The following is a 15,063-nucleotide window of genomic DNA, read 5'->3' on the forward strand; positions in this document are numbered from 1 at the left end:
AGGCTCTGTGGTTTAACCCACAGTGCCACCCGTGCTGTTACCACTCGGCAAACCATCATCTGGACCCTGATTCTTTGCTGTATTTTCATTTCATGGGAGCTAGATGCCTCAAGAAAAAAAGGCTGAAGTGTTACGAATTCATCAAAGAATGCAGAAGACTAATAGCTTTGATAGTCACTTTGATTGTCGTAACATCCTAGCCTATAATAAAATATGTACTGTATTTTAGATACCCAAGATGTTAGCCCCTGATGACTCTTTAACAAGAATACAAATATTCACTGTATCATACTTTTTCTCTTTGTTTTAGAGCTGAGTTCTTTCCTACAAAACTGATTCTTCACTTTTTTTTGGAATAACTTTTTATTGACATTTATAAGCAAGGACCATAGGAATAATAAAAGACCCAAATAAACAGACAAAGTATTTTCATGTCATTTGTATATCACAAAAATAGCATAATAAATTTGCAGTAATATCTACAATGTGTGGTTCAAAAAGTCCATGTATAAGTTATTGGTTTGTGAACAGGTTAAAATAAAAATAAAAAACAAAGGGGGAAACAAGATAGAACAGGTAACGTTCAATACCATGTAACTAAAATGCCCATGAGGAATTAAGTATGAGTGATAGTCATTTTTCCTATATGTTACCAATGAAACAGTACAAAGTGTTGGTATATTGACTCAAAGTTAAGATAATAATTTATGCTTAAATTTAAATTTAGATCAACCATATTGAGCCAAATGCTGATGAGGGGGATTGTTCATTTTCTGAAATACTGGCATATGTTATGAAATTTTAAACCACATAAGAGGAAAGCCGTCTTTCTTGATCTGTCCACATGTCAACTGTATTTTATTTTTTAATCTCTCAAGGAGGGCTGTTTCCTAAACTGTTTTGTACCAATTGTCTATCGTTCTACCAGAAAGCTCTTTCCAGTATCTGGTTATGTTGCATCTCACCACTTGTAATAAATGACTTATTAATTCTTTATTATGTAAATCCAGATTGTTGTCTTCAAATGCATTTAATAAAGCTAATTCTGGTTCAACTTCTATTTTTTGTTATTTTATTAATTTATTGAAATATCAAGTTCCAGAAAGGTTGAACTTCTGTATATTCCCACAACATGTGGAGATATATACTGGGTGTGGGGCAGCCCCTCCAGTTATGTGGTGAGGTGTTGGGATGGATCACTGTCAGTTTCCTAGGGGTTTAGTACTACCTATATGAGTTTTAGGGTTAATTCTCTATAGCTTGCCAAAACAGACTTAATGGCTATTTTGTCCAAGATATATTCCACTGACCTGGGTCAAATTCATAGCCGAAATCACATTGAAATTGATGTTTAATTGGGTCAAGTGAACCCACCAATGCATTGAGTAGAATTCTATATGTTACATCTGGACCTTATCCTCAGGACTTTAGAAGTCTTTCAAATGAGGCTATTGGTCTTGTGGCTGCCTGATAATTGGGATAGCCAAAACAGTGCAGATTTGGTGGTGGAGCAGCCAATATTGTTGTACGTTTGCTAGTTTAGTCCATATTTCTTGGTCTGATAGTGGCTGATGTTGTTGGCATCTGTCTGTCTCAGGAAGCAGGAGACAGGAATCTGCTTGGTGTGTTGTAGTGGTCTCCTTGGCTGTTATGTGTCAGGCTTTTGCAAAATCTTTTTCTCCTGTTTGCATCCTCCCACCTCCATTGGAAAGGTCGGAGTGTTCTTCCTCCACTGCCTCTCCTAGCTGCCACTCCAGAGGCAGGTTGATTCCAAGAGTGTTGAAGAGATCTGTTGCTTCGAGTCTATTTGTTGCTGTGAGGCTGTGCTGATCCTCTCATGATGATAGGATAGAAGGAAAAGCCCAAGCATTATTTAATTCCAGCTTCTAGTTGTTTAATCGTGCAAGCAAAGAGAATTCTTCCTTTTCTTGGGTGTTTCAAAATCCAGTTCCATCACCGCAACTGGGCTGTTTTTATATATTATGGATACAGTGGTAACTCTGGTTACGTACTTAATTCGTTCCGGAGGTCCGTTCTTAACCTGAAACTGTTCTTAACCTGAAGCACCACTTTAGCTAATGGGACCTCCCGCTGCGCCACCAGAGCACGATTTCTGTTCTTATCCTGAAGCAAAGCACTTAACCTGAAGCATTATTTCTGAGTTAGCGGAGTATGTAACCTGAAGCGTATGTAACCCGAGATACCACTGTATTAGGTTCCTCAGTTTATTCCACATTTCCTCCTTCTTGTAACGGGCAAGGCAGACAATTATATCATGAGGGGAGCTCCCTCTCTCAGTTTGGGTTCAAGTACTACCTATGTGTACCCGTTCAAAATCACCAGCAGAGATGATGAGGTCTGGAAGCAGTGATTTAGGCCAAGAGGCAAAAAAATGTGCAGGATCATTCTCTTCCACTCCCTCTTCAGAAGAATGAAAACGTAAATTAATTCTCCTATTTTGATTTTCTGCATCTTCACATATCTATATTTTATTTTTGCAATTCTTTGAACTTTTGTCATAGATTTGCATCAATCTTTTGTTGCTGCAGTTGTTTCTGTTAAGGAGTAAAGCCTCTTGTTACATTCTTGTCAGCTTCATTTCCACTGAAAGCATTTAAATTCTTTCCAAGTATTTTTAATAAGCTCCTTTATGGCTTCTTGTTGGGCTGCAAATTCTTCTCTTAAGACATTGTTACCATTTTCTTTCTCCCGTGAGGAACACACCTCTTTCGAGGGAGGTGCCATCTTGGCTTTGGCCTGCATTATTGTCCTTGGGGAAGTGAGCTTTCTATCCATGTGCAGAAAGAATTGAGTGAGGTCTTTTATTTTCAGCTTTTCTGAATCTTTTTTGCTTTCCTTTCTCCTTTCTTCAAGGTTTGGGGTTTTTAGACAGCAGGGGCTCTTGCTCCAAGCTGTTTTTCTGGGCCCTTTCTGAGTAGAGCTTAAAGTTTAAGCGCCATATTCTTTCCTTCAAAGCAATGCCCCAAAACTGATAGTTCTGAATGTACAGTGATACCCCAGTTTACGTAAGCGATCCGTTCCGGGTCGCGGAACGTAACGCGGGCGTGCATTATCACGAACGCACAAAAAAAAACCAGAAGCATGATTTGAGCGCTTCTGCGCATGCGAGAAGTGTGCAGGACGCTTCTGTGCATCCGGGGGGGTGCACGCGGGTTGCGCATGCTCTGGAAACACTTCCAGGTTGTGGGCATTCGTAACCCAGGGTTCCACTGTACTGAATATTAGGTACTGGAGCATTCCTTTACCTGCATATGTGGATGTTTTCTTAAGATTCCTGCCTTGCAGAGAGTTGGACTAGATAACCCTCTTGGTCCCTTCCAACTCTACAATTCTATGATTCTGAATATCTCCCTATGACAAACTACAAAGGGCCCAAGCACAGAAAATTCTTCACCACTGTCAGAAATCTCACTGATACCTACAGGACTAATGGTTGCAAACTGGATGAAATGAGGAGATTATATATATATGTTGCAAATTAAGAGCAAATACACCAGAATATTTTGTTCTTGTAACAAGTCTGTTTCTGTGTAGCATTTAAAATACTGTCCTTTATGTGAACTCCCAGAGAATAATGAGCCCTGTACCTTTTGAGAGCAATATGTTCTCCACACCTGTATCAGCAACATAATTCTTTCTAGAGGATTAGTTCCAACACTACTACAAACCAGACGGCAATCTACATAGGCAACAAACAGTCATTTTATATTGTCAAAGGATATAAAACAAAGCAATTCAGTTGCTATCAATGAATAAGAATTGGAATACATTGGTTTTTTCCATTAAGCCAGTAGCCAGTTTCAGAAAAATACAGTTTGATTAAGTGCCTTCCCATACTTTCTTACCATTATTATAAGTCCACCACATCCAAGTAACCTGAATAGCAGTTATTTGTAGATTAACACAGGCTTGTATTGAGCAATTCAAACATCACTGAACCTTTTATGAAAAGGTAACAGACCCTGAAGAGACAGACAGACTACCAGAGGTGGGGGAGGAAAGTGAAATCTCATTACATCATTTTCTAGTCATTAAGCAACTGAAAGGTTCATTAAACAGATCTTGCTCAAAAGGGTAAGACCTGCGATGTGTCACTGCACAACGAATTTCGTTAAGGACACTGAAATATTGCTAGTACAACATTTAATACTTTCACGGAATCCTTCCAAACATTTAACACTTGCCGCACACCACGAAATCTTTACAAGTGAATAAAGGTTGGGAAAATAACTTACCTGTGTTGTTTTGCCAGAACCTGTCTCACCAACAAGTACGAAAGATTGGTGTCTGATCAGAATATCAGTAAATCTTTCCTTATATTCCCAGACAGGGAGCTGAAGTCGTTTCTTTAAGATTTCATAATAACGAGGTGTATGTGGTAGATTTGTAAATGGATTAATACCCTGTGGAAGAACCGCTGGCTTTAAAGGTGGCAAGCCAACACCAGGAAGGAGTGCAGAATTGGTTGATGGGCGTAAATCCTTTTCCTTATCTCTTTCCCTGTCACGGTCTCTATCTCGATCCCTGTCACGGTCTTTAGACCGGTCATCACGATCCCGTTCACGATCTCGATCCTTCCTAAATGATTTCCAGGACAAAGAAAGGTATGTTACATGGAAATAACCATAGTAAAGGCTCTCTATTACAAAATTTCCTTATTGGAAATAAACAAGCCCATGATTCTATTGGTTCTAGATTACCTTTCCCTCTGTGTAAGATATTCTAGAATGATTGGCCATGATAATGATAACCAAGGACAGACAAGTCATTCTGGGTTTTTAGAACAGCTTCATCATGAACTAAGCCAATAAAAATTAGGGTATTCAATTTTTGTTCTGGCTTGCTTTGCAAGTCTGAAAATACCAATGCAGGGCATGAAAGCTTTTTATTTGAAGCAGATAAGCACTAAGGAATTAAGTGCCAGGGTTTCAAACTCCCCAACCCAAGGAAATTTATTCTACACTGACATCTGCCAAGAAACCTCCATATATCTACAACTGAATCCCTGGGTAAGGGACATGATTCCTACAGGTGTTCTAGTGTGCACAATCAGGGCACTGGCCATGTTTCTTGGGCTTCACCATTGCTCCACATGAATGGCGAGAACATCTATAACACACCCAAAATTGCCTGTTTCAAGAGGCAATCTGCAGTGGTCTTGTGTTTAAGGGAAGTTGTCTGCAATCACTGGAGAAACTCCTGAATAGCATCCAAACGGGTCATGTGGATATGTAGATTATTGATATAAATCAAGTTTGATTTTTTATCAATTCATAGATCTCTTGAACAATCCTGCATACTAAATTTGTTATAATAGAACATTCACATCCAACGACATACAGCCTATATACTACCTAGAAGAAGAGGAGGAAGAGTTTGGATTTGATATCCTGCTTTATCACTACCCAAAGGAGTCTCAAAGCGGCTAACATTCTCCTTTCCCTTCCTCCCCCACAACAAATACTCTGTGAGGTGAGTGGGGCTCAAAGACTTCAAAGTGTGACTAGCCCAAGGTCACCCAGCAGCTGCATGTGGAGGAGTGGAGACGCGAACCCAGTTCACCAGATTACGAGTCTACTGCTCTTAACCACTACACCACACTGGCTCTCTATTACCTAGCACCACAATCCAAGAATTCTCATAATGAAGACCACCTGCCTTTTGCACTCCAATTTGCTTAAAGACAAGGGAGCAACTGTAAAATTAAGGATTTGTGTTTGGCTCTCTTTCCCCACTTCAAGCTGAAGATGTCAGTGGAAGACACAATATGACAATGACACAGAAAAAGGAATCCTACCAGCTATGGGAACAAGGGAGATCAACTGGATATGGGATAGCATCTTCTGCAACAACCCCGTCTTTTATGTATATGGTAGTATTGTGTGGTACTATTCTCTGCTAATGAGGAAGAGAGTATCTGCTTCTAAGTAAAAATACTATTCATACAAGCAACCAGTTTTTGACAGCAGACTGGTGGTAGAAACAAAGAAGTTGTTAAATCTTACTAGGAGTCTGTACACCATAATAGACCAGCATATTATCAACAGCAATAGAATACGAGTGGTGAGTATATCACTGTGCATCTTAGCAGTCAGACCTGGGGACGTTTTTATCCTCATCTTTCCAAACAGGGCTACTTTTAGTTCTTTCCATAGATGTTTAAAGAGAGCAAGGAAATGAGAAAAGCTCAACAAAGTAGATGAAACAAAGAATTGGTGGTGGTGATGCTGTTAACTAACTATGATGGAGGCACAACCTAGTGCAACCCACCTCCTCCAAACCACTGATGCATATTATATGTGGCATTAACTTTCAGGAAAAAGCCTTTGAATTTAGATGGGAACATTTAATTTACCATAAGTATTTTGACCAATCAAAAAGTTGACCTGTTTAATTAGGCAGCAGATGTTTTAACTTCTCTCTTGGCAAGTCTCATCTTAAAAGAGGCTTTTACTTTTCTCTCAGACAAAAGAGGGAATTACCTAAGATTATACACAAACATATACATCATCTAAAGACAAGATTCTGCTTATATTGCTATGCAAATTCAACCAACTGACTAAGATGACCACCATGCTTTAAATACAAGTGTTATGCACTGGGGGTAGTATAGTCTTGATATTATGATCAACTGATGCTATAACTTCCTTTGATTTACTGTATACCATACATACATACATAAAAATATTGTCAGTGCTATTCCTTACTTTTAGGTGATGTGCAGTTACAAATGTGAAGTATGAAGTCCACTCTAGCTGTTTGCTGAAGCCATATAAAGCAGTATTTCCAACCTGTATGTCACAAGCTGCTAGTTGGTTGCAATGCCTCTGCAAATGGGTTGCAGTCTTTACAAGTATAACCTAGATTATTATGGCTTTTAATCCTTAACTGATATGATGAAAACCTCTTATACCTTCTTGGTAAATTATTTTTAAAAAGGTAAAGGCATATTATAACACTGTGTTGACACTTGTAACTGTACAGCAGAAAGGCTTGAGTCTTATATTTTAATGCCTGGCGACTGGCAGCAGATCTAGTAACAGTTCATCACAAGATACTCACACCATAAGAGGCAAGCTGTTATAGTCACTCAAAACAACTCCCTCTGCAAGCACCTTGTGGCGAACTGTCACTGGATCTACTGCCAGGATTAGCCAATAGTTAAGCCAGGGGTAATTTGAAGTTTGCTTAGTTGAAATAAGAAATAATATCTTTATCTTATACATTAATAATGATCTGAGACTATGTCTCGCAATCATCAAACCCCACACTGACCTTACTTGTTGGCAAAATGAAAGCACAGTCATACTACTTACACTTGCCAAAATGGAACTTTATAGTGAATAAAACTATTAAAAATATTCTAAGTTTGCTATATCTAGCACTGCCTGTGCAGCTGTATGTTTTAAGAATATTTTTATAGCTTATGAAGCAATATCCTGCTATCAGATGCTTGGTTTTCTTACACTCCTGTAAAAAAATGAATAATTTTGTAAGCACTATAAATATTCAGTATTTTTTTCTTGGATGCCTCAAGTAATGGTTATAAAATAGGCAACCTTGTAGTTAAAATGCACATAATCAATGGCTGCTGAAGACTGATGGTCAAAAATTCATGTGACAATAAAACAATGGGCCACTATGCCAAGCACATTTGGACTTGTGGGTCACCATACCAAGAAGGGAACCCACTGGTAGGAAACAAAACTACTTTGTGAGATCCACCTGCCAAGTGGTATATAAATATTTAAAATAAGCAAACTATGCAGAACCAATTGCAGAAACTGCTTCACCTATACCAGTTTATGTATGTATGGCTGTGTACAACCCAAATGAGTAGACTCAGGATGTTCTATTACAGGGTCAGCAAGGCTTACCGGGCATAGGCCTGATCACTCCTGCGGAGATCTTCCGTGGGCCAGGCCGGTGCAGCACGACGCCGGAAACCACGCCAGCGTATGTCCGCAGCACCGAAAATGACTTCTGTGCATGCCCAGACGCTGAAAATCGTGCCTGCGCAGAAGCGATTTCCGGCGTCTGGGAATGCACAGAAGCGATTTCCAGTGGCACAGATATGCGCAGATGCAATTTCTGGCGCTGTGGAAGAGAGTCCCTGTGCTGTGCTAGTTTAGCGCAGCGGCAGGGATTTGCCAAGCGGGTGGCTCCAGGGGGGGGGGTTAAACGGCCTCCATGGGCCGCAGGTTGGGGGACCCCGTTCTATTAGTACAGCGGCACATCAACATTACCACATCAATATGAACTACTGCAAACTATGGCATTGCCACATGCAATGCAAGTGGGTGAAGAGTCAATTACCCACCTCTACATACCCACTGGTTCTGTTGAAACCGAATAGGAAATCATGGTTTCTCAGTAACACAAAGAACAACTGTGAGCCTTGGGGATTTGACACCACACTTTGATTTTGGCCTCTTTTCACTAGCCACTAAACTAGGGAGAGGAAACAGTTTTCTGTCGAGGTCTGCATTCTCTCAAGGTAGAAGTGGGTGCAAGACCAGAGTAAAAAGTGGATGGGGTCATATTTTCTTCCTTTCTCTGCCACCCGCTTTCCTTCTTTCTCTTTCCTTCCCCTCCTTGCCCAGCAGTTGCCAAAGGACAGCTTGGTCTTACCAGAGGTCTGAACTAATCACTTTCAGAGGATTTCCTATCCTCCTCCCACTGTGCCATCCATTTCTGGTGTACCTCCCATATTTCATCACCTTCCACTCTCCCTCTCACTCTAAGCACCCCCAGAGGGAGAATTAGACTGAGGACCACATGAAGCTCTTGGGACACAGCTTGCCCACGCCTGGTTTAAACAAACCACATTTCCCCCAAGTTCAGTTATCACAGGGAAAGGTGGTTAGCTTAAAATAAAACAGAAACTTTCAGTGTCCTCCTCACAACTGCATAACAGAAGCTGCTTCCTTTTGCAGTGGGGAAGGCATGCTCCCAGTGACTTGCTTTCATAGTGGGAACCATGACTTTTCCATTACATGTGGACTGCGTGAATACCAGCAGCCAAATACAGTTGTGGGTCTGAAAGTAGCATCCTCAAAATAGCCCTAAGGATGCTGGTCTTTCAGCAGAGTGGATAGAGAGGCCCTGCGGTTCCATCTCCCTTCTTCCCATGTAGCATGGTGGAATGGTTGGAACTGATCAGTTGTCAATATTTAACCAACCATCTATTATATCGCCACATGTATGTACTATCAAATATTCCCTGATGTTAAGAATGATGCTAAGTGGCCAGTAACATTTTTGTGGTATCATCTGGTAGCTACAGTACAATGGAAAGTCCCTTGTTCCCAAGCCCTGCATCATTCAGGACTTTTTAAGTTTCTCATTAATGTGCACACGTTCCCTGACCTACAACTTTCCTGTGACAAATGCTCATATATCACCCTGACCTCTGTGGGGGGGAAAGAAGGATAAAATTATAGCAAAAAAACAAACACTACATGCATTTCTGAACAGAAATAACAATACAAAATTCAGAGAAGCATAAAACATATACAACCCGCCATCAAACTGGTGCAAGTCTAGGCAAGTCAGCTACCCAGCCTTTACTAGCCAAACTTTTACCCTCTTGGACAGTTGCGTGAAGTGGAAGATGAAATGCATAAAATGTTCCAGCCAAACCACTTTTGATGTCATAGCACACACAAATGTGTACAAAAGCAAAGGTTCCCAATCCCTTTGGGGCTGTGGGTCACTAGGAATTTTGAGAAGGTATCATGGGCCCCATCCTCTGGCAGCTTCCCCACCCCACTCACTCTTCCTGTCCCCCCGCCAAAAAAAATATTTCAGAATATCTGACTGGTCCATTTACCAAGTTTTTTCTGACCAAACACACACCAATCCTAGGAACCTGGCTGTCAGGTAACTTAGTTCACTAACACAACTCAACGTTTAAGCTACATCACTGAAACAGTGCAGACCTATACAATCAGTGTGCAAGATGGAAGTTTAAATTCCACCTGCCTCTCAACATTCTCAAGCATATGCTCCATATGGAATATGCTCCAGCCGAGTCTGTTGGGCATGTATTTCATGCAAGTAATTCCAGGGGAGGTTTCTTTTAGGTACTTGGACCCATTTAAGGCTTAGTAGACACGGGTGGTGCTGTGGTCTAAACCACTGAGCCTAGGGCTTGCTGATCAGAAGGTCAGCGGTTTGAATCCCCGCGACAGGGTGAGCTCCCATTGCTCGGTCCCAGCTCCTGCCAACCTATCAATTCGAAAGCATGCCACCACAAGTAGATAAATAGGTACCACTCTGAAGGGAAGGTAAACGGTGTCTCCGTGCGCTGCTCTGGTTCACCAGAAGCTGCTTAGTCATGCTGGCCACATGACCCAGAAGCTGTCTGCGGAAAAACACCAGCTCCCTCAGCCTATAAAGCGAGATGAGCGCTGCAACCCCCGAGTCGTCCGCAACTGGACCTAATGATCAGGGGTACCTTTACTGTTACCCAAGTGCTAAGTACCTAGAATTGGGTCTGGTAGCACAACGGCTGCCAGTGCAGCACTTTCAAGACTGGTGACACATGGTCTTACCAACCTAGCAGCCATTTTCTCTACTAGCCGAAGCTTCTGGACTATTTTCAAGGGGAGCCCCATGAACAGCACATTGCAGTAGTCCTGATGGGAGGTCACAAGAGCATAAACAACTGAAGCCAGGCTATCCCAACTCAAGAACAACAATAGCTGCCAATCCAACTTAAGTTAATAAACTGAAATTGAATACTGCTAAGTCAGAAACATGGTGAGTAGTGGTTCTCAGGTCAGAGAATGAGGCATTTTGGCTGTTCTAGATGGGATTGCACTCCCTCTGATGGAACAAACACACAGTGATATCCATGGCAAAGAGTGCCTATTGCCAGCTTCCTCCAGTATATAAACTGTGTCATTTTACTGGACAGGGATATCCCATGTTTAGACTACCATGAAAGCCTTATGGGGCTTTCCTTATGGATGGTTCAGAGCACGGGTCAGCAACCTTTTTCAGCCGTGTGTTGGTCCACCATCCCTCACACTATGTGGTGGGCCGGACTATATTTTGAAAGGGGAAAAAAATGAACGAATGCCTATGCCCCACAAATAACCCAGAGATGCACTTTAAATAAAAGCACACGTTCTACTCATGTAAAAACACCAGTCAGGGCCCACAAATAACCCAGAGATGCATTTTAAATAAAAGGACACATTCTACTCATGTAAAAACACGCTGATTCACGGACTATCCGCGTGCCGGATTGAGAAGGCAATTGGGCCGCATCCGGTCCATGGGACTTAGGATGCTTACCCCTGGTCCAGAGGCTGCAGCTGGTCCATAATGCCAGAGTTTGAGAGGTGGTCCTTATGAAAACGTATCATGTTTATCCTCAGGGATCTGAACTGACTGCCTATTAGCCATTAAGCTGATTTCAATATCATATTATATACCGGTACTTACAAAGCCCTAAACAATTCTGGACCAGGTTACCTAAACGACTGAATCCTCCCCCTCCCCCAATAGCTTGTTAAGGGAATTAAGTTTAAGATCAAATGGTTCCCAATTAGTCTTGCCACAACCTAATGATTTTTGGCTTGTGGTGATGCAGAGGCGAGCCTTTTTGTACTGGGTGCACTAGTGTTATGGAATACTCACACTGTTAAAATACAAAGACACCTACCGGTATCTGTATTGGCATTGCACTAGTATTTCTCCATTTATCAAAAGACCTTTGCAGAATTATTATTATTAAAGGTTGCCCCCAACGCTTCCAGGACACAGTGTTACTGGTCTCCCTCAAAAGAATTCATGGAGTCCTGATGACTGGCTTCAACATCAAACTATCAGTGTCAGATATAACCATGGCCATAGCCCTGTGCAAAATCTGTGCAACACATGCTTTGCAACATATGAAAATGTTTCTGTTCATGAATAAAGTGACATTCAAAAGGGAAATGCCCAGTATATGCCGTACAAAGCTACAAAGAACAACATAATATCCATATCCTGGCAGTATTGCAGATGTTATCCAATGGACATTAAATACAGGCAATGATCCTGACTCACCCGCCTACGGCGGAGCACATGTAAGCCCATTATGCGAACGCACATAAAATAGCCATAACCTGTACTTCAACAAAGTCCCTCACCAAAGGTTCCTGAGTGAACTTAGCAGTAATAGGATAAAGCAGCCTTTCTGAAACTTGGGTCTCCAGCAGGTGGTGGACTTCAACTCCTATCATCCCTAGCTATCAGGACCAACGGTCAGGGTTTAGACCAGGCATAGGCAAACTCGGCCCGCCAGATGTTTTCGGACTACAATTCCCTAACCACTGGTCCTGCTAGCTAGGGATCATGGGAGTTCTAGGCCAAAAACATCTGGAGGGCCGAGTTTGCCTATGCCTGATTTAGACCATAGAGCCAACCTTGTCACTAGTTTAAATGTTCCACCTAACTCTGTACAACACACCTTCCCCCCCCCCCACTTATCTCTGTACTCGAGAATACACGTGTGCACCCTTACCAAGGTGAGGAACCTGTGGTGCTCCTGAAACTTGTTGGGACCGCAGCTCCCATCAGACCCAGTCAGCATGGCCCAATGGTCAGGGACGATGAAGGCTGCACTCCCAACAACGTGACTTAAAATACCGGGTGAAGTGGGCTCCTACCGGAACATCTACGAAACATGCTCATCTCCAAAGCACAAAAAGAAAAACAAAGCCAAACAAAGCTACCCTTTGTTAGAACAATAATCTATTCCCCGCACCCCCCCCATCAGTGTTGTGTCCACACTGAAAGGGAAGTGGCTCTCCAGATTTCTAAACATTCCCAGCTGCACATGGAATAGAGGCTGAACCCTGGTCTTCTCACTACAGCCTTCCTCCATAAAACTGGCGCAATCTGTAGGCAAAACCCCCTACCATTCAGTATTTCTCAAACTTGCCCCCCCCTTATGTTGTGGGGACTACAACTCCAACCACCCCCAACCACAGGCCTTGCTTAGCTAGGGATGATGGGAATTGTAGTCCCACAACAGAGAAACACAAAACCATGTGCTTTTTGAATCCCTGCTGGTCTTTTAGTTGGCTGTTGCTGCCTGAAACAGATATGGCAGTGGGGGGGGGGGTAATGTGGGGAACACAAAACTTTCCTTTTATTATGCATTTTATATTCTCATCATAAGAGCCAACTCCTAAGGGCCGAGGTCCCTTTCTTTCCCCCCACCCCACCCCCACCAAAAAAAATAAAATATTTAAGGAGGCTGGGTGCCCCTAAAGCGGATGGGCATTGTCATTCAGACGATATGCGTGTGCCGAATCTTGAGCTCGATTATGTCTTGCCCCCCCACCAATATTTTAGCCGATTCTCATTTGCAGATAGATAATAATAATTATAATAATAGTAATAGTAATAGTAACAATAACAATAGCAGCAGCAGACGCGACGAAGAACTGGCGGTTTTAAGAGCGAGCAGGCAGGGAGCCGGGGGCGCGCTCGGAGCCCGCGCGGAAAGGGAGGCTTGGTAGGACCGAGGCCGAGGGACACAAAGGGGCCGCCCGGCCTGGCTACGGGCCAGGCTCCTCCAAGTAGGCCGAAGCGCGTCCTGCGGGGAGATAGGGCCTGCCTGCCTCTGGCGCCGCCGGCTCCCCGCCTGCTTCCTTCCCTCCCTCCGCCCAGCGCGGCCTCCTCGCCGAACAACGGCGCTGAGGGAGCCGGAGAGCAGGAATGTGCTCTCCGAGCGACGAGCGGGGCGCCGCCGCCGCTTCTCCTCCTCCTCCTCCTCCTCCTTACCCATCGGGGGCGGCGAGCCGCTTCTTGTTGGAGCCGTAGTCCTCCCCGAGGTCGAGGCGGTGGCGCTTGGACATGGCGGGAGGGCAGGCGGCCGCGAGGAGGCCGCGGCGAGAGAGAGAGAAGGAGATGGGGAGAGAGAGGCAAGGGAAGGATCAAGCTAAAATGGCGGCAGGAAGGAAGCGGCCTCGGCAGCCGCGAGGAGAGGAGGAGGAGGTACGGCTGGGGCTAAAGCTCCGGCCGGAAACCTCACCCCCGTGCACCGGGGTTCCGGCATGCGCCGTGGGTTCCCTTCTGCTTTTTTCCTCTTTAAATAAATAAATAAATGAATTTTTTTTAAAAAAAAGACGGCCCACCGGGCTCTATAGGTGAAGGGGGGGGGTCCTTAAGACAGGCACCATCATCTTATTTCTCCAAACCCCCCCCCCTCCAGGGCTCTCATAACCTTCCGTTTATTCGCGAGGCAGATATTTGTGCGTTCACATCCAAGCCTAGGGGTGCGCAATAGGCGACCCTGGAGGCGCCTCGAAATTGTTATTTGCTGTGCAGAAAATACACAGGAGAGCGATTATGGTTGTTGTATATGAATGTTTTTCTATTTAATGCATGAGAGAATGTATGCAAATGTATGAATGTATATTTGTAAATGTCTGTTTATATATCTTAATAACGATAAAGAAAGAGAGAAATTGTTATTTGCTGCGGCTCGTGGCCATATAAAGTTCCTTGTTAGATCCTTCTCAAGTCCAGAATTTGGCATTTGAAACTCGCAAGGCCTCCGTTGAGGCGGCATCATCATCATCATCATCATCATCTTATTTATACGCCGCCCATCTGGCTGGGTTTCCCCAGCCACTCTGGGCGGCTCCCAACAAAATATCAAAAACACGAGAAGACATCAAACATTAAAAACTCCCCTAAACAGGGCTGCCTTCAGAGTCTCCCATCTCTCGGCGTCGTGGGTTCGAGAGCCACGTTGGGGAAAAGATTCCTGCATTGCTTGCAGCGGGTTTGGACTAGATAATAACGAACGATCGTGGTCCCTTCCAACTCTTAGAGTTCTCTGGTTCTATGAATTAAGCGTTTCTTCCCCTCTATTTTCCACACATAACATAAACCGATAAGTGGGTGGGGGAGAGAAAGTGCTTGAGTAATAACGATGGATGAAACCTCAGGCAACGACTTAAATGGAAAGGCTGTGGGCAAACCTCTTACCGCTCTGTACAGTAGGCTATTTCAAATTGCTGCTGCTAATAGTCT

The 15,063-nt window shown here is 43.3% G+C and overlaps 1 protein-coding gene and 1 long non-coding RNA gene across 2 annotated transcripts in view; both read right to left on the reverse strand.

The window, feature by feature from the left end:
• DHX15 (DEAH-box helicase 15) overlaps positions 1 to 13,915 on the reverse strand; it is a 46,747-nt gene extending 32,832 nt beyond the window's left edge. Inside the window, exons 1-2 of the mRNA XM_033160866.1 lie at positions 13,807 to 13,915; positions 4,257 to 4,599 (exon numbers count right to left, since the gene is read on the reverse strand). Coding sequence (XP_033016757.1) covers positions 4,257 to 4,599; positions 13,807 to 13,880 — 417 coding nt within the window. The 5' untranslated portion in view covers positions 13,881 to 13,915. The remainder of the gene's footprint in view (positions 1 to 4,256; positions 4,600 to 13,806) is intronic.
• Positions 5,288 to 6,507, reverse strand: LOC117053260. Its single transcript, XR_004427368.1, has 2 exons — positions 5,637 to 6,507; positions 5,288 to 5,375 (listed from the first exon to the last, which is right to left on the reverse strand). It is a non-coding gene; the product is annotated as an uncharacterized LOC117053260 (long non-coding RNA).
• Positions 13,916 to 15,063: the final 1,148 nt, after the last annotated feature.

This window comes from Lacerta agilis, chromosome 9 (genome assembly GCF_009819535.1).
Source record: "Lacerta agilis isolate rLacAgi1 chromosome 9, rLacAgi1.pri, whole genome shotgun sequence".
In the NCBI taxonomy this organism is placed as follows: domain Eukaryota; kingdom Metazoa; phylum Chordata; class Lepidosauria; order Squamata; family Lacertidae; genus Lacerta; species Lacerta agilis.